General features: G+C 47.7%; 1 protein-coding gene across 6 annotated transcripts in view; it reads right to left on the bottom strand.

Moving 5' to 3' along the window:
• RUSC2 (RUN and SH3 domain containing 2) overlaps positions 1-24,989 on the bottom strand; it is a 56,786-nt gene that overhangs the window by 10,814 nt on the left and 20,983 nt on the right. For 4 of the 6 annotated variants that reach the window (XM_084224903.1, XM_084224902.1, XM_084224905.1 and 1 more), the window contains exons 2-4: positions 24,186-24,291; positions 3,263-5,335; positions 217-1,005 (exon numbers count right to left, since the gene is read on the bottom strand). In XM_084224903.1, the coding sequence (XP_084081029.1) occupies positions 217-1,005; positions 3,263-5,228 (2,755 nt within the window). In that variant the 5' untranslated portion in view covers positions 5,229-5,335; positions 24,186-24,291. The remainder of the gene's footprint in view (positions 1-216; positions 1,006-3,262; positions 5,336-24,185; positions 24,292-24,989) is intronic. The other 2 variants (XM_084224906.1, XM_084224904.1) reach the window with 2 other exon arrangements.

Raw genomic sequence — 24,989 nt, 5'->3', positions numbered from 1 at the left:
GTAAGACCAGCAGCCCACACTGCCCTCTCTGGAGACACAGTGTAGGAGTTGGGACTGGAGGGAGATGCTCTTATTGCAGGCCTTCCTGCAGCATCCAGATGCAATTTTATCCTGGTCTGTGGCTACAGGAAATGGTGGCACTATAGGGAGCAGAGACATAGATAGAGGGAGCTGTAGATGCTCCAGACTAGCAGGTCCTGGAGGATGGGTACCTACCATTGACAGGCCGTATTCCCATGCTGCTCAGGGGACCAGAGCTGCTGGTCTCACTGCCACTTCTCCAGTGTGAATCTGCATGGCCTCCTACTCTGTTCATGGACATGCCACCCACCGAGAGGGGTGGGAGGGACCCACTGTGGAGTCGGTATTCAGAGAGTGGTGGGCTTGGCTCAAGCAGGGCCTCCTTCTTGGGAATCAGCTTGGGGTTCTCCTTTTGCCTCAGGGTGTCAGCTTTGGTGGCTTTGGAGGGCTGCATGGCACTGACAGCAGGTGATGACCTCGTGGGAAGCAGGTTAGCAGAGATGGGGCAGGACCTGCTTCTGGGGGGCTGGCTGTCTTCAGCTCTCTCAGAGGTGGGCGAGGAAGAGGAGTCCACGCTTTGGAAGAAAGGCACGTTGCATCGCACGGGGGAGTAACTGCCCAGCGGGGATGGACGGGTTGTTTCGGGGCCAGGCTTCTTGATGGCCCCATCACCGCGCGAGGCAGCTCCGTCTGCTGAGCGCTGCTGGGTCACGAGCGTGCCATGGGCTTGGCTCCCCGCCACCGCTGCCTGCTCTGCCGAGGTGGCCAAGGCTGAGGACTGGGAAGTGGAGATCTGCTGGCTGGTAGGCCGGTTGCTGGACAAGCTGTAGAGCTGGGAAAGGCTGGAGGCAAAATGACTGTGCAGGGCACGTGCCTTGGGTGGCTTGCTGAAATGGTGCTGAAAAACAAAGGGCTGGATGGGCAGAGTCGTGGGACGCTGGTCCTTGCTGTAGCGTACCACAGGCTTGCTATCTGTGCCACCACCTTCAGGGAGAGAACGGGGAAGAAAGCATGAGGAATGGGCAGAGCAACAATCATCCTCAGCCAAGCAGAATACCAGCAAAAGGGAATGTGCTTTCTGTTGCAGGAGGAAGAGGATGAGCTAGAGGCCAGTTACAGAGTGGTTCAAATCTGAACTTGTTACACACATCAAGAGCTGGCAAGATAAAAGATATGCGGCCCCAAGTGCAGAGTTCCAGCTGTTTGGAAGAGCACAGCACTGCACCAGGACCTTGTCTGTCCTGGTAGGGTCACCAGCTTCACATCCTTTCCCAATCTCTTGCTGCCTGGACAGCACAAAGCCATGGGATCAAGTGCCTGCCCTTGAGCTGCCTCTGCCCAAGCAGTACCACAAAGTAAAGGCCCAACATTTTGTAGTAGAGTCAGATTTCTCACCCCAAAGGACTGTCCCCTCCCACATGCACTGTGGCCTTGCACAGCCCAGCACAAGCATTACATGCAATAGCACTGCAGCTCTGCATCCTGCATCACAATATATTGGTGCTGTTGCAAAGGCTGCCTCCTTCCCTTTCTCCCTCCCTATTCTTTTCACTGTAACTACCCCCACTTTGGAACACAGAGCTTCCTTCATCCTTCATGCCTCTACCAGACCTAAACAGGACATTCCCAACATTCCAGCTCCAACCCTGGAAAGTGCCAGTCTGCTCCAGCAAATGATGTGCTAGGATGTTCTGAGGGAGTGTGGTGGGCTGATCTACATGCCTCCAGCTCCTGATGGAGCCACAAATATCCTGAGGGACACATCTGAAGCGTGACACACTGTGCATTCAGTGCAAAACACAGAGAGCACTGGGTGCATATATGGGGCTGACTGAGATCCCTGATCTGCCCCGCTGCCTGTGGGGTATTCCAGACTTTTCTCCCTGTAGCCTGCTTTTAGCAGGGCTTGCTTTCCCTCGAGTGCCTCTCAGAGCCTCTAGGCTTGCCCATTGCTCTGGGCTGGAGCACAGCAGATATGGCTCCATCTCCAGTTGCAGGCAGGAGCTTCCTGCACAGCCCTGTTGCCTGCCTTGCTGTCACAGTGCAGAAGGAGGGACCCCATTGGGATGGTGGGCAGCAGCTGCTGGGATATATTACCCTGAAAGCTCCTGTCTGCTCCCTCTTCCCTAGCAGGGCCTGCTCCTTCCAAGCCCTTCCTCTGAAGCTAAGAGGGCTGTTGCCATGCTGCCCTCTCCCAGCAGAGACCTGCCTTCACTGCCATTCCACACCAAGCACATTCAAGGCTCAATAAACAAACAGGACAATAACTAAAAACCTTTTGCTCCAAAGGCCAAAATCTCTTCTGCCCCTGCCATGGCAATATACCATATGTTCTTACCTCCTGCTAGAAATTTTCAGAGCATTAAGTGGAGACAGCCTGTTAAGGGCACAACAATTTTTTGACATAGTAGGGCTTATTTACTGCAGTGGTCTGGTTAGAGGTATTTTAAAAGGGCTTTTACCTGTGAAGCAGGTATAATATCTGCCTAGGGCAGAGACAGAGGTCTCCCACAGTGCTGTTGAAATGGCCATATTTCCAAAGGGAATGTCACACAGCTTCCTCATGAGAACAAATCAATATCAGCAAGGTGGAATACAACTCACATATTACAGGCTTCCCCACAGAGGTAACTGTGACAGTGGCTTTCCCTGGGAACCTTTGCTGCAATCCACAGCACTGTGGGGGACATGACCAGGATATTCCAGCAGAGACATACAGCTTAGACTCTGCGGGACTCACACTGTTAAGACCTGGCAGACACTGTGTGAGCTTCCAGGACCTGCATGGAAAGGAGACTGCTGGCTATGCCTCTTCCCCACATATCTCAAAAAACAAAGGCTGTGACTATGACTCTTCTGAGCATTTTAACATCTCTGTCTTAGGAGCTAAGGGCAGGTGATTTTCATGGACAAACACAGTAAATGCCCTGGAAGGGATACAACCCTTCAAGCTGCACAGACTCTCTCAATATTAATGCCATGTCCTTGCTAACACAACGTGAGAGGTATGAACAAACCCTCAGGAGGCTTTACAAATACAAGGACAAGACACCTGATATGAGACTGAAAGTCTTCTGTGACAAAGCACAGCAAGGCTTTGTCCCAGGGACTGGCAGACCAGCAACCAAACTGCCCCGACACTGGTCTCTTATCACCATGCAGGTTTCCCTGCTGCTCCCATCATATCCCAATGAGCTGCCTTCCTTTTTACTTCTCCCTTCTGCCTTGTTTGGCTCCTTACCGTCTGCTCGGGCTCTAACATCTTTTTGTCCGTGGCCACTGGCAGAGCCACCCGAGAAGCTGGCATCTGCCTCCGTCAGCAGGGAGAGAGAGGCTTGCTCACCTGCCCCATGCCCACTGGGGGCCTTCTCACTGGAGACGGACTCTTTGGTGGAACACAAAGCCTGGCTGTCCCCAAAAGCATGATTCAAACAGAAGCCCTCGCAGCTCCGGTTCAGGCCATGGATGAAGGGCATGGGTGGAAGACTCTGGCTGCGCCGAGCTCTTTCTTCAAGGAAGGTTGGGCAATCCCGCTGAGTCTCAGGGATGGGAGAGAACTCCAGGGAAGAATCACCACTGGAGCGGTGCGGTGGGGAGGTGCCGTTCTTTTTCCGTCCTTTAGCCAGTTCAGCGAACGATGTCACTCTCTTGGGGGGAGAGCTCTGAATGGGTATTGCTGGACTTTCACTCAGCTTGACTGGGCAGCTCACCATGCGCTCCAAGGAGCCCAGCCTGCTTCCAGGACTCCTGTCCAGGTTCTGATCATAGCTCCTGGAGCGCTGCCGGCTTGTGTTGAGGTTCGGTGGTGACACATTGACATAGACCTGACCCTCAATCATATTCTGGCTGGATTCTCCCTTTGGCTCCTCTTCACTGCACTCTACATTGCCTTCTTGTCTCAGGTCGGGCCTTCTGAACAGATAGTATTCTGTGGGCTGGGCTGGGCTACCCTTGGTCTGGTCTTCTGAGCAGCTAGTTATGGAAGATCCCGCAGGGCTGGGGGATGACTGGGAAGACAAGTCACACGTGACTAACTTATAATAATTCTGAGTAGCCACAACAAGCCGTGCTTGGCTCTGGAAGCAGGCAGTGAGGTCTGAGCTCTCCGATGTGCAAGGCTCACAGTGGAGGTGGTAGGAATTGCAGTTAGCATCAAGGACAGGTGAGGAGGAGTGTTGACACCCACACACCTTCCCTGAACTTTCTGGGTTATGCGACTCACAAGACATCTTGGATTCAGTGGGTGATGAGTGTAAATCCAGGTAAAAAGCTCCTGTGTCTGAGTGGCTGCAGAAGGAAGAGTCACAGGACAGGTTAGCTGAATTCAGGTTGGATTGAGGCTGACCATTCATTTTGTTGTAGAGAGCACTGAAGTTCACCAGGACCCCATCAGAACTGTTGCAAGAAGAGTCACTTATGTAACCCATCTGTTGGTCAATCACTTCAGACTGACTTGATGAACTGTAGCAGCGACAGTGCTGGATCTCTGAGCTGGAACAACTGCATGTCCTGTGCAGGGCATCCTGATTCCTCAGTGGCTCACCCATGTTCTGGTTCCACTCCTGGTCACCACTGTCGAAGGAGAAGTTGGAGGAGCTGCCACGATGGCAGCTGCATTCATCCAGCTCCATGCGTTCCGAGGCCTGATGGCACCTGTTCGCATTGTTCCTCTTCTGGATGTCGTCACTGCCGAGTTTGTCCTCTTGCCCGTCCACCACACCAGACCGGCTGGCCATGTTCCAGGATTTCACAATGTGGTTGGAGTCGTGGAGGTGGAAAGGGGGCAAGGCCAGATCCTGCAGATTGAAGGGAGGCTTGCCATCAACGAGTGAGTTGTGAAGGTGGAAAGATTTTTGACCCAAGTCATCCCCAAAAATACTGAGGTCTTCACCCTCACTCAGAAGGAAAGGGTTGTGTCGCTTACTGACACTAGGGACAATCAGATCCCTTGCTTTTCTTTCTTTGTGATCTGAGGCCTCTGCTGAGGTTTCAGAGGTCTGGAGAAAGCTGCTGTACACCAAGGAGTCAGTCTGTGAGAGGTCTCTGTCTGGAAGGGCAGAGGTCCGTGTAATGCTGAGCTCTGGCTGGCAGAAGGGGTTGGTCCTTTTGCTCACGGAGCAGCACTGTCTATCGGGGACCTGGCAATGCACCAGGGGAATGTGATGGACAATCAGCGTCTCACCAGTCAGTTTGAGTGGACTATCCATGGTGAGGAATACTCTTCAGGGCATCAGTGAAGCTGGTACCACCCATGAACAGGTAGGGCTGCACATGAGAGGCAGGGAGGACACTTCTCATGAGGGAATTCAGATACCTACAGAGAGACAAAACCACAAAGGAAGTCACCTCTCGGGAAAGGCAGTGGTTATTTTAAGCATCCTTGGTTTGACTGAAGATTTCATGTGTTGACAAGGATCAAACAGACTGGTTCCTTGTCAGCACAAGTCCCTGAGCACGAGGTCCTTCTTCTGGGAAACAAACCATCACAAAGTCAAACAAACACATCACCCTCCATGCAGGCTCCTGGGACAACACTTGTGGTTTCACCTGACCCCTCTCAAAGATATCTGTAGAGAGTAACTGATTTCAGTCAAGAGGCCGAAGGGCTGCACAGGATTTGGGCCAAACAAAGACCTCACTGCAGATGGCACTGTGTGTTCACAGGAAAACCGCACAGGGTCTGAAGGGAAGCACTGCACTCTGGCAAGAGCAGTCTATCTTCTCACACTGGATTGAACATCTTTGCTTCCTTTTAGGTACATTGGACTTTCCTTCAAGAACCAAACATGGCAAGATCTTGCAACAGACACACACAAATGTCCAGGAAGAGACTGGAAAGAGGAGCAGATTGCAACATAAAAGCAGCAACAGTCATTCCTTTCCAAAATCCAGGAGACTCCATGAGGTCCTAAGCCCTTTTAATGGTGCCAGGGGGACATGCCAAAATATGCAACTACTTACGTACACTAGGATTTCCCTGGTGAAAAGGGGTGGATGACCTCAGTGGGACCACAGGGAGCCACTGGCATTGGTCAAATAGGTCCCATACAGCACACTGACTTTTGTTGACCTTTGTCTGATGGTGAAACCTCAGCTGAAACTGGTCTCTACTGTGGTCTGGGAGGGGATCATATCTCTCTGTCACAGTATCTGTGTCATTTACCTGCTTATTACCTGCTGCAATTCAAAACAGCGTGACTGCCACAGTGCCAGGAGCCACAGAGGCAGGGCACTGCACAGGCAAGGCACTAAGAGCCCCACTCTCCCTGCATTCACAAAATAACAGAGCCAGAGGAATAACAAAATGATTTGAGCTGAAAGGACCTTAAAGAAAATCTTGTTCCAGCCCTCGTAGGAGCAGGCTGCTGAAAGCCCCATCCAACCTGGCCTTGAGCACCACTCCCAGGGATGGGCCAATTTCTGACCAACCTCTTCCAGCGCCTCTCCACCCTCACAATAAAGAATTTCTTCCTAATATCTAGTCTAAACATGCCATCTTTCAGTTTAAAGCTTTTCCCTCTTGTCCCATCACTCTCTGCTCATGTCAAAAGTCTCTCTTCATCCTTCTTGTAGATGTTCACCAGCATTTGACATGGGAGAGCAAAGGACAAACCCAGCTCTTCTGCCTCACCTAACCCCAAGGTCCAGTCTACAAGCACCTCCAACACAAGTCTGGAAGGGGTTTTCCTCTTGCCTTCCTTTCTACAGATCAGATAATCCAACACAGACATCAGCAGGCAGCTAAAGCAGCAAGGAGAGGGAGAAACCACAAAAGAGAGCAGTGATCCAGGATGAGTCTGAGAGATTAAAAAATGATCTAATGCTCTCACATATCAACCACTTGTTCTGAAAACCTTGGCCCAAGCACCCTTGGTCAGCACTACACATCTCATAACTCATTCAGGCATCCCTGGTGATTGCTGCACCCTAAAAATTGCATCCTGGGATCCTAGGATTGCTCTGGACTCCAGGGCCCCCACCACTGACTTTCAGACTCTAGAAAGTGGTATTCACAGTGGCTTTTGCCTACCTTACCTCAGCATTTGTTACTGTGGGGTGATAATGGATTTGGAGCAGACTGCAAAGGCACGTGGGAGCACAGGAGGGAAAGTGAGAAATGTGGGTTAAATGAAGTTAGAACAAGAGTATGAGCAATGAGACAGCTACACAGAAACATCAGGAACTTCACTTCTTTCAAGGTGTAAGAATAGCAATTAGAAGATTATAAAAATGATCAAAAGAAATACTTTCCTCCCACGCACAGTAGTGCTTCTCACAGACACAGGATGATGCTGGCAGGAAATAAAAACACAAAGATGGACACAGAGCTAATGTTTGCAGTAAACATCCAATAATGCAAAATTAATGCTAACACCAGTGTCAGAGAACAGACAGGCCTTCTGGTAGATGCTACCAGAGACTTACATGGCTGCAGCTCTCACCTACATGTCTGCTTCTCCTGGGATGTTTCATCCAGGTTTAGGCTCTGAGGAAGAGAGGATCACTTGGACCAAGTGGTGGATATCCAACTGGACTATTAATTGTGCAACTCTAAACTCCCCCTTACCTGTGGTCTCCCTAAAACCTCTATTAGCCCTTACACCCCTTTCAGGGGTGTACACTACCTTTCAGGGGTAGTGTACACCCCTGAAAAAAGCCTTTTGCTTACAAGTCAAAGTCTTACAAGCCTTTGGCTCCTTTCCCACGGCTGCTGCCACAGAGGCTGATGTCTACTCAGCCCAGATCCTGGGGGACACATTCTCTTCATCAAAGATTCCTGAGACCCCATTGCTCAAGATCCACTGCGGATAACAGCAGCTCCTGACCCTGAGAGTGCACACACACGCACACACACACACAGACACACATACTCATGCACAAACCTTCTCTTGCTGGAGGGGTGTTCCTGCCTCAATTTGGACCCTGTGCACCACTGATGGAACAGCAGAAGCTCTGAGTTTATCTCAGTTTCTTTCTATTGCACTCAGCAGAAGCCTATCCTATCTTCCTGCTCCCACCTCACAAGCATTTTGGGTAAAAAGCTGGTCTCCCAGGGCCTATCTACTCATGAAGTCCACCCCACTTTTGTTACTGCTCTTGCATCTGATAGCAATGCTCAGATCACATCTCTCCACCAGGCTTTGCTGTATTTCAAGTGGTGCCACAATGCCCGCAAAGCGTCATTTTGAAAATACTGACTGTGAAGGCAGCGCACTTCATTGCTGAAGCACCAGGTCTCTGCACCCTCTGCTTGGAGCAGGCTCCCAGCACCAGCACCCATCAGATGACAGGCCCTGGTGAGCAGCACACAGTTCACGTCAGCACAGAAGCTGCTGTGGGAGGACAGGCTTGCACAGACGCACTTTGACATTTGACGGCAAAATGTCAGAGCCAACACGCAGCCATTTCCCATCTGTCTCTCCAGTGCTCTGGCTGCAGCACGAGGCTCTGCCCAGCTCTCTGCCTCCAGCAGCAGCACAGGCTCGCTGGTGGGCTGCGATTCACTGCCCACCAAAGACCTGCAGCAGAAGGATGCCCATTCTGCCTGCAGCCATGACCTGCTTCCAGCACCAAGCTGCAAGGTGCAGGATCACAGGTGACATGCAGACAGGTCCAGGAGACATTCTGATGGCTTCTCTAGGGATAGGCATGGCCTTTGGTACTGTAGCTACTCCTTTTCTCTCCCTTGCAACCTCTCCTGGCTTCCTCTGGACTTGGGAGTACAGGGAGGTTGGCAATGGCACTGCCAGCACAGAGATTGTTCAGTTCCCAACACCAGAGCATCCTCCCTGGCTGCATTAGTTAACCCTTCCTTATTCTAGAAGACTGCAGAAGTATCCTTCCTCTTCCTACTCAGGGTCTGCTACACTGAGATTGACATTGGGGAATAAAATGCAGCAAGCAGACCACTTTCAGATTTTGCTGGTTTTTATCAGTTTTTTGTAAAGCCCTCACTTCCCTTTTGCAACAGGAAATCCACAGATGTGGTTAGACAGTTCATACCTGAATATTTTTTGCCAAATCAGTTAATTCTTCTTATTGTTGTCATGAATCCTGCTCAATGCTATATACAAGAGCAAACAGCATTCAGCACTGATCCCTGCCTAGAACAGGGTGTATTAGCTGTGCAGAGCAGGTAGGCATGCAGGGAACACCATGACTCTAGACACGCCTGTACATCAGCCATTTTATTTTCAAATGTCAGAATTCTTGCCTTCTCCATACTGACACCATCTGCTGCAACATGGCAAATACAGATTGTTTATTCAGGGAGCTCTTCCTTGAGGTGCTAAGGGTTACCCAGAGAAGGTGAGGGCCACATTGTGGATACTTCATTCCAAACAGGATAATACAGAGCAGGGAAAATGGCTTTTTGTGAGATGCCTGCATTTGGTACGGAATTGCTCATGAATGATTGTACCCCCATGGAAATAAATACACACAACAAAAACTCCTTAGCTGCAGCAAAACTCTAGGTAAAAAGCAGATGAGTACTGAGCACCAAAGGATGGTTGAGCACTGATGTGAGAGCTGCCTATCCGGTCATGTCTGAGCTTTGGAGGGGGGCAGCATGCTGCAAATAACAGGAGCATGCAGAATCCTTTGGGCTCTGCACGCCATGCCTTTTAAGTACTTGCTGACCACTACACAGAGGCCCTCAAATCCCTCTCCTGTCACACTCCTAAGACTGAGAACACTGTGCTAATTCAAAGGTGGTTGGTGCAGCTTCAGCCTCAGGTACCAGCTCCTGCCTCTGCAACATTGCTGAGAAGATGCAGAAGCCACCAGACCTGGCTGCAATTGCCTCCAAGGGCTGACGAGTTAGGTGTGGTGGCTGCACACCTCCAGGCATACTCTGATACTTGTTACGGCTCCAGAACTTTTGGAGCTCTAGAGCTGAACCCTGAATACCCTGCTCTGCTCAGAGCTGTCCCCTGCACACACATGGGGAGACAGGGTTCACCTCATGATAACACAGGCTTCCTCATAAAATGTAATGCATTGGAGGAGGCAGGCAGAGATATGAGAGATAAATGTGATTTTAATGTAAAAAGACAGCACATAGAGCACAGAGAATGAGGAAGCAACCACAGCATCATCAGAACTGTCAGCTGGAGGCAATGCTGGCTTTTTGGAGGATGGCTTTTCTGAACAGATTACTGTTTCTACAAACCTCAGTCACTTCATCCATGAAATTGAGTGTCCAAAGGAAACCTTTAACTGTGAGGGTTATTGCTGACTCCTTCTGTACGGCTTTGGTTTCACTGCCATCATCACCTTCTTCAGGCAGACCAAAATTCATCATGTCATTCAAGGGTGAAATATGCAAAAACAGGGTTAAAAGCTAGGTGTTCCATTTCATAGAAGAAGCAGAAAAAATTCTTTTGTATTGGAGCTGCTTGTTCTTTGAGGGCTGTTCCATGTGAACCCCTGACTCCTACAGTGCATTTGCATTAACATGCCTGAAGAAACCTCACAGCCCTACAAAACAAGCATCAGTAGAAATGCTGCAAAAAGCAACGGTTTGTGTGATCTTGCAGACAAAGGCACAATACAGACATCTCTTTGCTCCACGGGGAGAGACATTTTCAGTTTACTCCCTATATGTCTACCTCCAGGCAAAAGGGCTGGGAGATTGATCCAAACTGAAAACCACCCTTCAGACAGTGTGGGGCATCTCAGGGCTCACTGCATCCAGCACCAATGCTGCAGTTCATCCCTGCCCCTGCTCTGCCACTACAAAAGCTGCCAGAAAGTATTGGATGGCTTTAAACAAGAATTCCTTAGGAAGATTCCAGAAAACTGGCAGGCATTCAGGGAGCAGCATCAGAGAAGAGGATAAGTGGTTCAGGGTAAATGGCCTGGGGATGGGACTGAACCATGGGGCATGTGTAAGCAGAGGGAGGAGATGAGGATACCTGTAAGTTGTTGCAGGGTGAGTCTATTTAGTGGTAATTGTTTGGACACCTGTTTTTTTCTTGCCAGCTAATACATCTCTATCAAATTCACACCTTCATTGAGTGCTTTATTAAATCATCCAGTGAGTTTAATGAAAAAAAAAAGGTGTAAAAGGAAATGTTTATTGTTTAACTCATCCTAAACCTCCAGCTCTCCTTCCCTGCCTCAGGGGACAAGGAGCATAGTCAGGGTGGTCTGCATGCTCCCAGGGTGAATATTCCAGCACTTCAAAGGGAGCTGCAGAAAAATAGAAAGACTGAATACTTCCTAAACTTCTGCCTCTGCTCAGGCTGATTCCTCTTGTGATGCCACGCAGTGATTCCTAAAAAGACCACTTCTCTTTTCTTTCCACAGAGCCCTGCCTTGGCCAGGGCTTTTTCCAGTGGTTTCCAGGACAGCCTGACTAAGCCCATGATTAATGTATCATTACATCCCAGAACTATATGGGATTATGATGTGCTCCAAATGGAAACCACAGCACGTGACGGTCAGTCACAGCCCTTGTGCTGCTGGCAGAAAGGAGCTGCATGGGCCAGGGGTTACCAGCACACACAAAACCAAGCAATAGGTGTAGTCTGTGTATTGCTGATGATGACACAAGCACCGTGAGGCAGGTATTGCCTCCCAGTCAGAGGACAAGAAGCTCCAGCTGCTCTGTTCATTTAGAGTTACACAAGACATCAGAAACAGCTCATGGAGCAGATCTATACCAGCTAACACAGGAGCCAGGACAGTGACCCAACCAGTTTCTCCCATTTCTGTGCTCCCTTGCTCTGTGACTCATCATCTGGCATGTGGCACTCGGCAAGAGCCATTTACAGGCCATGACTCAGAGCATCCACTGAGGTGCTCTGGGATGGAACCTGCTCCTCCTCCTTCTCCTGGCCCCAAGCCCCAGCACATATGCTCCTAACTACTTTATGCAAATCCGCAGAGAAGAAGAAGACTGATGTTTCTAGCTGTTCATATCACACAGAAATTGCTAATGAATTAAACTGCAGACACGGTAAATCCTTTCTTATCACAGATTCTCTAGTAGCAGGAACAGTAGCAGCAGGAGGGACTATGCTTGCATAGCATCTTTTTGCCTGAGCACTCTGAAAGCTTCCTGAAGATCTTACAACAGCAGAAATCACACAATTCCATTTTAAAGCAGACATCTGGCTGGGACCTGGAGCCTGGGTTTTGTAGGGTCATCAGAGCACACAAGAACCCACAGAGAAAGAATGAAAATCCTATAAGTGTATGAAATTTCTGGGCACACTCAGTATTCAAAGATGCCAACACTACCCCTCCCTAATTGCACCCTAACTGGCCTAGCTTTGGTCAGGCCTTAGTGATCCTGACCTAATGGGTGGCTTCCCTGTCCATGGCAAGGGGCTTGGAACTGGATGACCTTTAAGGTCCCTTCCAACCCAAGCCATGGTATGCTTCTATGATTTGTGCAAAGAAGGGCTGCCAGCTGGTTGCCTCATCACTGTACTCCTTCTACTGACCTGCCCAACTGAGGACCCCACAAACCAGCAGCAGCAGCTGAGTGGTGACAAAACCACAGCCATCAGCTGAGTCAAAGCCAGCAGAAATCTGGACTGAAGGTTTTCCCACCACCTTCTATGCCTGGGAGCTGTGAACTCAAAACTCTTCACCACAGCAGCCACAGGAGGCAGGGAATGGAGCGTTTGGCTGAGGGAGTCAGGCATTGAACTCAGCTTGGCTTCAGGAATCAAGGCCAGCTCCCTGACCTGTGCCTGCACAGGCTGGCAAAACTTCCCTCAGTCTGTCACAGGGCTACAAGCAACGGGGAATGGGCAGCTGTTCTTATTCAGGGGTCCACAGCAGGGTGAAGGCTCCTGAGATGACATCAAGAAATGGAGAGGACACGATAGTCTCAACAGCACTGGAGATTTCTGGGCTTGCTGGGAATCTTGGGGTGCACAGAGCACCCCAAGAATCACACCACTGCAGGGAGAAAAGGCTTGAAAGTGGAAAATTTAGTGAGGAGGAAAAACAGAGTTGTTGCCACTCAAGCAACCTGGCAGCTGGGGGACACTAAGACTATTCAGTGTGGGAAATTTCATGTATTGTGTTTGCTTTGTGTTGTTTTCTGTCTTGAGAAATGGAATTTCTGTAGAAGACAACAGAATGCTGTCAATAATTTAAACTTCGTTCTTCACATACTTGGGTCTCCCCGCTGGGACAAAGAGAGATAAGAAGCTTGGAGGCTACGGAAAGCACAGAACAGTGAAACACTGCACATGGGCCAGGCCCTTTGAGATGTGGAGGCCTGGGAATGGGCCCATGTGCTTTTGGTCCCTGCTAAGATGGAGTAAGCTCAGCAGGGTATGTGTCCCCATCTGTTTTTGAAACCTTCCAGCCAGCGAGGTGAGGGGATAAATCTACTCTTTGCACTTCAGCTGTGAATTGTGGTCACCTTGGTTACTTGCATCTGTCAGTTCACGCAATCCTGCACCACATTTTGGAAAGACCTCTCGAAGAGAAGTGACATATCACTTGCATTGGATTTTCTTCCCTAACCCTTACTGGAATCTGGCTTCAGGCAACATAGTGTTGGCTGGACCATGGCAAAGCAGATGACCTACTTATGCAAAGCTTATGGGAGGATAATTTCAGGAGCAGTTTTCATCTGCACAAAAAAAAGCACACAAGGCCAGCCCTACCTCAAGTAGTCCTATATCTTCCACCACCTTCATGATTTGGGGAAAAAAGACTAGCTGAGTCCTAAAATGGACAAAGAAAGTCTGTCTTCCCTGTGAACAAGGTCTTGCTGCAGTACAGGTCAGCACATCCACACAGACTCCAGCCACTCTTGGCTGTATATCTTCCCTATTGCTTCCTTTCTGTGCAGATTAAAACTGGCATTGCACTTCTGTCCAAACTATGTACTGCAGGAATCACAGCTGCAGAACAATCCCTGCAAGAACAAACACTCTCCCTGCAAGACAAAAGCATTAGTGACCACTTGAAAAAGCCTGTCAAATAAAGAACCCAGCCTTAAGATAACTTTGTAAAAAGAGGCTGTAAAATTATGTTTACTGTCTCTTCAGCCACATGTGTAAGAATCGCTCTCAAGCGAAAAACAAACATTTCTGGGATGGGGGGGTTACAGATGTACAACCTCATGCAGCTCAACAGCAGAAACAGAACAGACAGCAAAAGTGGCTACAGGGGAGTCAAGTAAAACCACAGCCAGGCCAAGCTCTTGAAATAACAAAAAATCACCCCACAAGTCACGGTAAATAAAGCAGCTAGAAATGTCAAAAAGTGCCAGCAGGATTATTTTCAGACTGGAACACAGCAGTGCTGCAATGGTTTGCTGCCACATCCCAGTGAACAGGAGAAGCAGTGCAGGTATGGCATTACCTAGGAGTGACAGACATTGGGTCTGCCATGCAGCCTGAATGCCTGCATCTGCAAAGCTGCATTAAAATATGCAGTCCTACATAGAATTTAATGCACACTGCGTGCAAAAGAATCAGGAACACCAAAATGAGGCACAAACAGAACACATCCCAGCAGCAGCCTGCTTTTACTCCATGTTCCTCTTCCGAACTGCACATCTCAATGGTTTTTCAACCAGCAGCTGTGATCAACAGCTGACTCCTGCTAAGGCTGCAGGAGACTTTAACCCTTCCTAGCCCTCGGCTGTTCTACCAAGACCAGAAGAAATGCCTGGATACACAGGAAGACATTTTCCTGTGTCTCTTCTGCAGAATTACACAATGGTCTGGAGGATGGCAACTCCCTGATTTGGGGATGATAGAACTGTACAAAGCAAAAAAGCTCAGTAGCCCAATAAAGGCAGCATCTGAGGAGTTAATACATAAAATTTATCCTGCCTTCTGAAGCACATTAAGACCACATATAATTGAAATGTTGATATTATATTATGTTATGTTATATTTACATGAATATATATAACAATACATAGAAATACATTACATAGATAATAAATTAATACATGGATATATATGATAATAACTCTGATACCCAAATGCTTTTAGACCACAGGCTGGATTTTACAATCCCTCGAAGGCAGCTTGAGGAAAAGATTCTTTATCACTCATATTTGAAAATGGAAATTGCCTGATTACTGTTAAGATCATGCATTTCTTGACCCTATTTTTGGCCAGGTAGCTGAACAAACAGGTCCTCTGCAGTTATGTCTGAATCTCATTTCAGCAGAGTTCAGTGTGGGTAAAAATAAAAAAGGCAGAATTATTCCTGGGATATGTAGACAAGAAGTTTCTGATGCAGGAACAAATCCTTGGGCCATTGTGAGACTACCCAGTCACAAGCATCCTCCTTTATTTGGAAGTAGTTTACATTGCAGACCAGGTTTCATAACCTGCCCATTGAAATTTACAAGACTATACAATCATCCCTCAGTGTCTTTTTTGTTTTTTTGGAATTCTTGCAAATTTTTAGAGCTTGTAACTTCCTGAACCAGTGCCTTCCACTCCAAATTACATGCCACACTAGTAGTTATCTGTCAGTACTTTTGAGCATAGGGATATTTAACTTCATTACTTGTCCTTGGGCTAGGGCAGGGAGAGGATCATATTTTCTAGTCAATTTGCCAACCTTCAGTGCCAAGATTTCTGTTCTGCTCAAGCACAAGAGTATTCCCAGGTCCTTGGTCCAGCCTCTCTCCAAGTGTCCTCCTGATGTGTGGGTGTGTTTGTATGTCCAGATGGCTGGCAGCAAGGCAGAACTCAAGAGATTCACGATGAAACCACAACATCAGTTTATATAACAGAATATTTTCCATGCAGCAGAACTAACAAAAGGCAAGCCAGAATCTTAATAAAATACTTATGAAGTAGACCAGGCACTCCTAATGATTACACATACTTTCCTTCTGAGAGGGAAACATATCCCTTGTAGGGGCTGGCAACCCAAACTGAGCTCAGTTTTTAAAGCTCTATTCAGGACAGTTTATTTTAGGATATCACTCCACAAGACAGCTCATGTGCTAATTAGGCTTGGAATGACTGGGCTCAACAGAGCATTAAGGGTAAACTAAATCTGATAACCCTGGATTAACCAAGGTCTTCTGCTGATCATGTTGGGCCACACAGACCTATTGACTAGGGAGAAAAAAAAAAAAAGAGGGCAAAAAAGGATGATCCTTGACTCTGTACTGGGAGAGCAGTCAGAGCTCCAGAAGACTCATGAAGTCTACTGAAAGGATGGCCAGGTTGGATGGGGCTTTGAGCGACCTGGTCTAGTAGGAGTGTCCCTGCCCATGGAGTGGCGTGGAATGAGATGGGAACTCCAGGGTCCTTTCCAACCCAAACTATCCTATGGTTCTGTGAGTAGTCTGCTTTTAATCCCTTCAAGGGTGTTTGAGAGAACTGAAGAGACGGTTTAAGACTGTAGGCTCACAGATCTTTGCAGATAGGACACATTCACATTTGAACTTCTTCCTTCTTGAAGCTGTTGCATCCTTTCTGGACCATTTGTCTCAGAGAAGACATGTATCTGGGACAAACATTTGCCTGTGTTCAGCCCTTGCACTGAGATGGGCCTTAACAAAACCACAAGGTTTTAATGCTCTTCAGCTTCTGAACATGTACTATAAATACATTGGATAGTCTTATTCACAAGAATGCCAAGCCATTTGGGAATACTGCTGGGCTTTGAAGTTTGAAAGCAAGATTCACAGACTAATTAATCACAGTATGTAAAAAGTATTCATATTATCAGTTTCAAATAATCCTCCTTAATTTCCTGGAGTGCTTTCACATTACAATCAGGGCACCTCCTAAATCACTATTTTCTTTCTCTAGATTGTTCAGTATTTCATATCACAAACTCCACAGTTTCCCATTTACCACAAGTAACTTCCATTTTTTCAATCTCTCCTCTTAGGAACATTTTCCAGGGACTTTTTCAGTTTCCTAGGCAGTTTCTCAATTCCTTCCAGCTATGCATTCATGCTTCTGAGCTGGGGTGACTAATTTCACACAGTTTTCCAACAGGCAGTGGGATTACAAGCAGTAAAATAATCTTCCATTCCATTTCTTATGTATCTTAACAGCCACATGTATATGCCTGCCAGTTAACACCCCTTATGACCAGGGTGGCAACCAGTTACCTCTTGCATCAGTTTAATGAGCTGGAATGTATTTAATCAGTTTAATAATTTGGAATCTGACAAAGTGTACTTTTGTGACTATCTTCTCTTACACACACTTAGGTAACTTACCATCAAGCTAAAAAATGTCAAGATTTACAACAAGACTAGCCTAGGAGAAATCAGGGTTTTTTTTAAACACATCTGCTCTCTGAGAAAAGCAGTTGGTTTTCCCTCGTCTCTGGAGTGTGAGTTTTGGAGCTTGCTCTCTCAGGCTGCATAAATTCTCCGTATGTCAACACGCAGTTTCTCTTTGAGGTCCCTCAAGAGGTAAAAGGGTCCTCGAAGTCTTACTAGGGTCTGGGCTGAGGGATATTTCTCCAAAGTGAATTTGTCTCACTAAAGCAGTGAGATCTAGTGGCCTGCACCCTTGGAAGAATGTTCCCCTTTCATTTTGATGGGCAGGCTGAGAGGCTGTTGCGGCTTTTCTTTTCAACCTCAACTCATGCCAAGGGGAAAGCAGAAACAAGGCACTGGACCAAAATCCTGGCTGTTGAATGTGCTCTGCTGCAGAGCAGAATCACTCCTCAGCGCCCGTGGGACAACTACAAATGCATCATTTCAGTTTGGGGTGTTTCTCTACCTTGGGGCACCAAATCATGTCACCAGCACAAAGCCTGGGAGAGGGCAGGGTTATGGAGACGGAAATATTCTATGGAGTCTCTGAAACTTTTGCAAAGTCACCAAGAAAACCGGAGATTACAAAAACCCAAAATGCCTCCCAGTGTCTCAACCAGATACGGCCAAGCATAAATTGAAAGGCTGTGGCTAGAGCACTGCCACCTTTGTGCATTAACCACGCCCATGTGCCAGGACACACCTGTTTTCTTGCAGTTTCCCCCCTCCTCCTCTCCTGTTGTGCTACAAACTGGCTAGCCCTCCTCGCCAGGGTCAGGGATGCCAGAGGTCACCCTGTACTCCACGCTGCCTCACCTCTCCTCTGACCAAGTGCTCCACCAAAACCAGCCACTCTGAGGAGCACGTGGGAACAAACAGGCTGTCAGGCTTACTGTGATAAGCAGTCACCACCTTCAGAGTGCTTTATAGAGTAATTATAAATAGCAAGGGCCTGTCAAAATGGAAATGAGGGATATGACAAGGGGCTGAAAGTGGAGGAGACATCTGAGTAAGGACAATGCTCTCCTCAACAACATTCCAAGCACTACAACCTGCAGTTAGAGAACAGCAGAATAAGTTAGATGCCAAATCTCAGCAGCAGAGTAAGTTAGATGCCACTGACTGTGGACAAGTGAGAACAGCATGTTGCCAGTAGGAAATGGCTAAGTGCAGATGCATGCTGAAATTCTCTTGCTGGTTTTTCTGAAGGGAGCTAAAATGACTGCTCAGGCTAAGACACTCTTGGGCAAGAAACCCCTCAGAAGCCACAACAGTAATTCACAGGAGACAAGTGGTGAAGGAGAGGTCGACCAGGCAGATGTGTCACTCCAGGTATCAATCACCAGAATGAATTGGGCCAAGCCAAGGAACGTACACTGTGTGGGTCAAAACCATCTTGGGACCAGAGACAAAAAATATTTACTCCTCCCACCAGATCTCCTCCTTGTGCGGGCTTATCATTTTTCCACCTGAGTTACTGGAAAGGTCTGAGGGTGGGACTACAGGGAAAAACACCATGTAAGCAAACACTGTAATGAACCTGCCTGCTAAGAGCAGAAAATTGTGCTAGCACAATAATCAAGACAGGTCATTCTCCCTGCTAAGAAGGGCGTCTGGGAGTACAGCTATGCCATCTGAGCTTACACAGGGCCTTACAATGAAGCCTGAGGCACACATCCCTGCTCTTTGCCATGGGAACCCCAAAGAGGGACCAAAAGAAATTATCTTGCTAAACAACCAGGTGAATTCAGCCTACAGGCAAAAGGAGGCAAAGTAGCTGCGTGGCTGGTCCTGCACCAGTGCAGGCAGACCATAATAGAAAAGAATGAGCACACTGAAAGCATTTGGGGCATGTTCTTCCAGAAGCAATGGCAGCTACTGTGAGTTCATAAAGAATAAGGTGAGGTTCTGGAGTCAAACTGATGAGGTTAGTATAAATTGGGTTGGGAGCAAGGACTCTAGTCTGAGGTAACAGAGGGTCTGAGGAAAGGGTCAGCTGAAAACCTGATATTTGCTAGGGTTTTCCATACAGGCTCTAATTGAATATGTTTTCCCTACAACTCCCAGAGCAGGAAGTCCCTTCTAACCAAAAGGAACTGCTAGCATTCAAACACTGTGAGATATCTCTGACACTGTCCCCAAAAGCATAACAGGGCAGTGACACTTGTTCTCTGCTTCCAGAGAGCACTTTGTGTTGGAACACAGAGTGGCAGCTTGGTGGCAAGGCCAGTTTACTATCACGTGCCAAGGGTCAGTACAAAGCATTGCCAATATGACTCAAATACTGATTATTTATCACTCAAAGATACTGTCAGCCCCACAGCCTCAGCACTGCCCAAAAAACAACACATGGTCTCCCTTCCAGGAGTCCAAACTCAGAACTTGAGCCTGAGCAAGAAGTTGCCATCGGCCACGTTATGGCCACTCACCAGCACTACAGCTCTGCCTTCCCCCTCCATCCCATCCACAGCAGTTAACAAACACAGCGGGTTTTGGTTGGGCTTTTTACCCCACTACCTGTAAATTTAGCAACCAACAGCCCTGCCCAATAAGAAGTACTTGCATGTGTCTGAGGGGTAGAAAAAAAAGACTGTGTACATGATCCTGAGGCTGCAACACAACCGTGGTGAGGAGACAAAGAGCTTGTGGGCCAGGCTGCTTTTGTACTCATCTTAACACATATGTCCTGGCTTTGACCCACTTTTTTTCAGAAGATAAATATTAAAATTATTTTCATCAAGAGAGAAAACTGAAGCAGAATCAGAGACCAGAGATATTTTGACAGCCCATTTCTTTCTTATTGGAGAGTAAGCAACTTTGAGATGAGTGTGAGGGTATGCAGGAAACCTGCTTATCAGGCAATAACAGTAATGGCAAATCCCTGCTAAGGTTTGTTACCAATACAACTGTCATTGATCATTGCTACAGATTTCACCCCCTGCCAGCCAAGCTCTCTCAGCTTCTTCAATCTTATCCTGCAGACTCTCTCACAGCTGGAATGTGTCGGTGGGCTTCTGGCTCTTTTGGGCTTATGGACTGGCCACCCAGAAGCACTTTATCCACATCAGAACACTGCCCATGAAGCAGCAGAGGTAGAAGACAAGTGAGGTTTTCCACTACCAGTCAGATTCCAATGGTTTCCATAAGCATGAGGACAAAATCTTGTCCAGTATGGGCCTTGATTCCACAGCTGACAGGAAGGTACCTCTATCTCCAATCCTCCACCTCTCAAGCACCAGCAGAGATCTCCACATCTCTTACTTTGGATTTTTTTTTTTTTTGGGTTCAGCTATCAGAACTGTGCCTACTGAGATGAGCTTTCACCCAGCACCCATAGTACAGAAGTTGCTTTGGATTGAACATCTCAAAATGACCCAGTTTATATTAAACAAAATGGTAAAAAGCAAACAGAGCTGTAATGAAACCTTTTTAATTTTTAAAGAGCAGATCTCTGGCATGTCAGAGCAAACAGTTATAATGCCAACAAGAACAAACAGCTTGGAGAAGTACTGCAGACAATACTTTGAATTTAAGCAAAAAAAAAAAAATTTAGACTCACCAAGAAAGATGAGGAGATTAGGAAAAAAAGGCTTCTGATCAACCTGAATGAATAACCACGCCAAGAAGGATATTAGTGGTAAGAAAAACAGCACCTTCAGTGCTGTTTTGGCAAAACAAATATTGAAGCTGCAGCAATGACAGGTTGGATAATACAGGGGGAAGAAGGTGGAGAAAAGGAAATTAGCTTTTGAGTGGAAACAAATTCAAAAAGATGAAAGCACACAAGTCAGAAGGACAGGATATTCTTGATGCCAGAACAATGAAAGAATAGCTGGTTGCTCGCAGCTGGTAACTGCACTATTGATAAAAATACCCATTAGAAAAGAGAGGAAAAAGGTGAAACCATGTGGCTGACAAATATTAAAGGTAAAAGTCTTTAGCTGCTCTGCAAAGGCAGTGAAAGTGACCCATGTTAGATTTATCAATGTGCCCTCACTATTACATAAGTCTTTCAGAAAACACTAGAAAAGAAAAATAAGACAGGGAAATAAATTAAAAACAGGGCAAAGCACAAGAAGGGGTTGCAAAAGTCAGAGTATTGTCTAGGTATCAGGAACACACCGGAGTGAGATCTTTACTCACCAGGAACATCAGACTAGAAGAAAATTAAGAAGGTCTGGGACTAAAAATCTGTTCTTTGTTTGCTCACACAGCCTCAGACACCTGACAGGCAGTAATGGAGCAGTGGGCAGGCCATTCCTGAGTTCACAGCATATTCTCCTGGGCCACCTGCACTTTCTGCAATGCAGGTCCAGGTCCCTTGTATCTAGAGATCCAGCTGCACTTTATCTCCATCATCTGCATCACTGCAGTGAGGAAGTCAAAATCCTGTGGATGATTTCAGTCAGCTCCAGTCACCAGAACCTCTTGCCCATCTTTCAAGCATCTCAAGGCAGAGATTATCTGTGCACTCTCACTGCTTAACAGATGCTCTTGCAACAGTGGTACCCACTAGCCAGGCACAGCCTGTATTCCCTGGGGCCATTCCCACCCCACACAGAAGAGTCTGCATCACCTTTTTTAATTCCTTTAGGCAGTCATTGTACACACACACCATATATACATGTGTTTTCTTCCACGTGCTGATGCAGGTATGTGTGTCCCGTACATTCTGTTGCACATCCTGTCCTCCAGCCCATGATGTGCTGCACACAGTCACGCTGTTGTTACCCACCACCCATCTCCCATAGGAACCTGCTCTGCAGCAGCAAACCCAGTCTGGTGCACACCTACAGGAGACATCCTGCTCCCTGCTCCCATCAGCCTGAAAGGGATGGATTCTGGGAGGCACAGAGAGGTTTACCCAGGTCCAAGAGCAAGACAGGGGTGAGAAGGAGCTACAGTTCAGGAAGCCTCATGCTGCTTCCAGGACATTGTCATCGATCTGCAAGAAGGCAACATGCCACTTTGAGATTTTGCTGGAAGCCCTCTCCTCCTCACCTGGCACCTTGCACTGAAACTCTGGGTTTGCCTTCATCCCTGGGTATAAAGGCTGTGGAGCCTTGTCACTCCATAGGGACAGAGAGGAAACAACCAAAAGAGAACCTGCAGCATCAAAATGGTTCCTCCAGAGAGCTACTGCAGAAAAGGCTGTGCTGAGGATCACCCCCACCCCCACAAACCCTGCAGGGCTGCACACAGCGCTGAGCATCTCGGGGAACACAGTGAGAGGCTGGAGAATGACAACAGAAACAACACATTTGCATTCCCTGACAATGACAACCCTGAATTTCCCCTCTGTGCACTCTCCCACTGGTCTCTGACCCAAACCTCCTGCTCTCCCAGCTCTGCAATGCCTCTCATCTGCCTCCTCTTTCCACTATTCCTCTGCAGCTCTGCTAAACATCTACCATTTAATCTACATTTTTCCTGTCATCCTGTTGCTCTTTATAGGCCTAAAATGCTTTGTCTGAATTATTCTTGGGTCACTGGCAAATGGGAAAAATTTTTTGTAAATAGATAATACCTGCCAAGTTCACTCTTTAGTAACACTTGTATAAAAGGCTGCAGGTGTGTGGAGATAAAAATACCGATCTCTACTTCCCTTGTACTTCAGTACACGTTTATGACACCCATCAGTCCACACCTTGTATGACAGGTTACTCTGGGACTCCAATTTGCTTCAGATTCGCCCAAAATCCTGCAATTGCAACCCCAAACGCTTAGCATTTTCCATAACTCCAAAAGACTGGATCTGCTATTCTATTATCTCCTTTTGTTACGACATTCCCATCTGCACATTCCCCTACAGCCACGGCACTTTAACACATATACCAGAATCTCAATCTTTTATACTTTTGCTTTATTGTTCTCACTGTCATGCTGAAGATTGCCCCTCCAGCACCTATATCCCTATCCCACATATATCCTTCTCTTTGTTCAAGCCCTTCTCCTATTTGCAGAGGCAATTTAATGGAAGGATTTGTGCAGAGGGTGGGGGAGGGAGGAAGAAGAAGGAAGGCAGGGAGGGAAAAGAGGGATTTGGCTATAACAAGACCATGTAATTAAGCTCCAGTAACTGGTACCCAGCCCAGACCCCTCATTTCAGTAATTAAAAGCAGAAATTCCTCCATTCCTAGATAACCTTTCTCATCTGATCTGTGAAAAGAGGCAGGGAGAATGCACCCATTTACACAGCCAGCACAGACACACCCTGGCAACACAAAGGACTCCAGCCTGCACAGAGCCCGTGTATCGCTCAGCAGAAGGACAGCGTTTTTTACATGCCATGATATTTACCCTAATGCCTTTTGAACAAATGATTTACCAGTATTTAGGGGAGGGAAAGAGAATGAAAAAAAACCACAAAAAAAAAACCAAAACAAAACAAAACAAAACAAACCAAACCAAAAAAAGAAGGCAAAAGCCACAGTGACAGCAATCTTTCCTCTGTCTGAGCCCTTTGTCTCTGTCTTTTCATGGAAGCGCTGTCTGTCAAAACAGCTTTTGAGCTGCACAGCAGCATCACCGCCAGGGATGCACGGAGAGCATGGAGGCGGCGGGACCACAACAATCCGTGCGGGCTCGGCTGTCATGGCAGGCACAATGGAGAGCTGTGCGGAGGCACTGCCAGGGCGAAGCACGGCTCGCCTCTGCACAGCCAGCCCCGGACATGACAAGTGCTATTTCACAGCTACAATGGACAAACACACATTCTGCGCAGCAGCCACAGCCTCCTCGCTCGCTCGCTCGCATCCATGACAGCCACAGCTAGCTCCAAAGCAATGCAGCCCCTGAAGAGACAAAGCAACCCTAAAATCCTTCATCTTTATCGGCTAGCTGGCATCCTCCGCAAAAACAAACCGGCCACCGAGCGGCCTGAAAGCCAACAGCAGAGCTGACACCCACCCCAATAATTCGTCCATCTCACCTTTCCACAGATCCTTCGTCCCCCGTCTCCCGTCAGTGAACACACTCTGCTCCGGCACTCCTGAGCACTGAGATTCCAGAAGCCTCTGTGCTCTCTCACCAGGATGCTGTGGGAAACATAGAGTCAATTTTTTTTTTCTGATTTTTTTTTCCTTCACAGCTGCATCCCTGGCAATGCAGAGGGTCTGCGCAATCACATCTCCGATGCTCCTGCTGCTGCTGCTGCTGTGACGTTGCTGCGTGTGAAGGAGCAAGCATGCCCACAGCACCGCCACTTCAGCTCGCAATCAGTCCCTGTGGAACCTCAGACAAGGCAGGGGATGGGAGGGAGCAGAAAAGGAGGGGATGATGGAGGATTGATTCCTACAGGAACAGGGAAATCAGGTAGGCAGCATTAGGAGAAATAAAAAGATCGAAGCCTGCGCCATAAAATAGAGCGGCATCCTATTTTGTGATGAGACTGGATTTTGGATGTTGTGTGCTTGCAGGCTGATCTCTTCACCCTTTCTCGGCAAAGGAAAGCAAAAGGGACTGGAGTGTTCCTACTGTTGATAATGGCAGCTAGAACCCTTGGAGATAAAATGGCAGTCTGCAAAGCAATGCAGAGGAGGAGGAGGATGGGAAGACTGCAAGAAGCTTCCTGAAGCGTCTTTAAATTTCTGTAGTGCCTTGCCCTAGACAGCTTCATCAACATATACAGCATCCCTGAAATGCAGCCACCTTCAGAGCAAGTTGAACCACCACCACTTCCCACAGTACTGAACCCACCTGGCAGGGGCAGGATGTCTGCAGTTCCTGCTCTTAC

The sequence above is a fragment of the Fringilla coelebs genome, assembly GCF_963513975.1.
Source record: "Fringilla coelebs genome assembly, chromosome: Z".
Classification (NCBI taxonomy): domain Eukaryota; kingdom Metazoa; phylum Chordata; class Aves; order Passeriformes; family Fringillidae; genus Fringilla; species Fringilla coelebs.
Note: the sequence above shows the minus strand (reverse complement) of the source record. Positions and strands in the feature narration are given on the sequence as shown.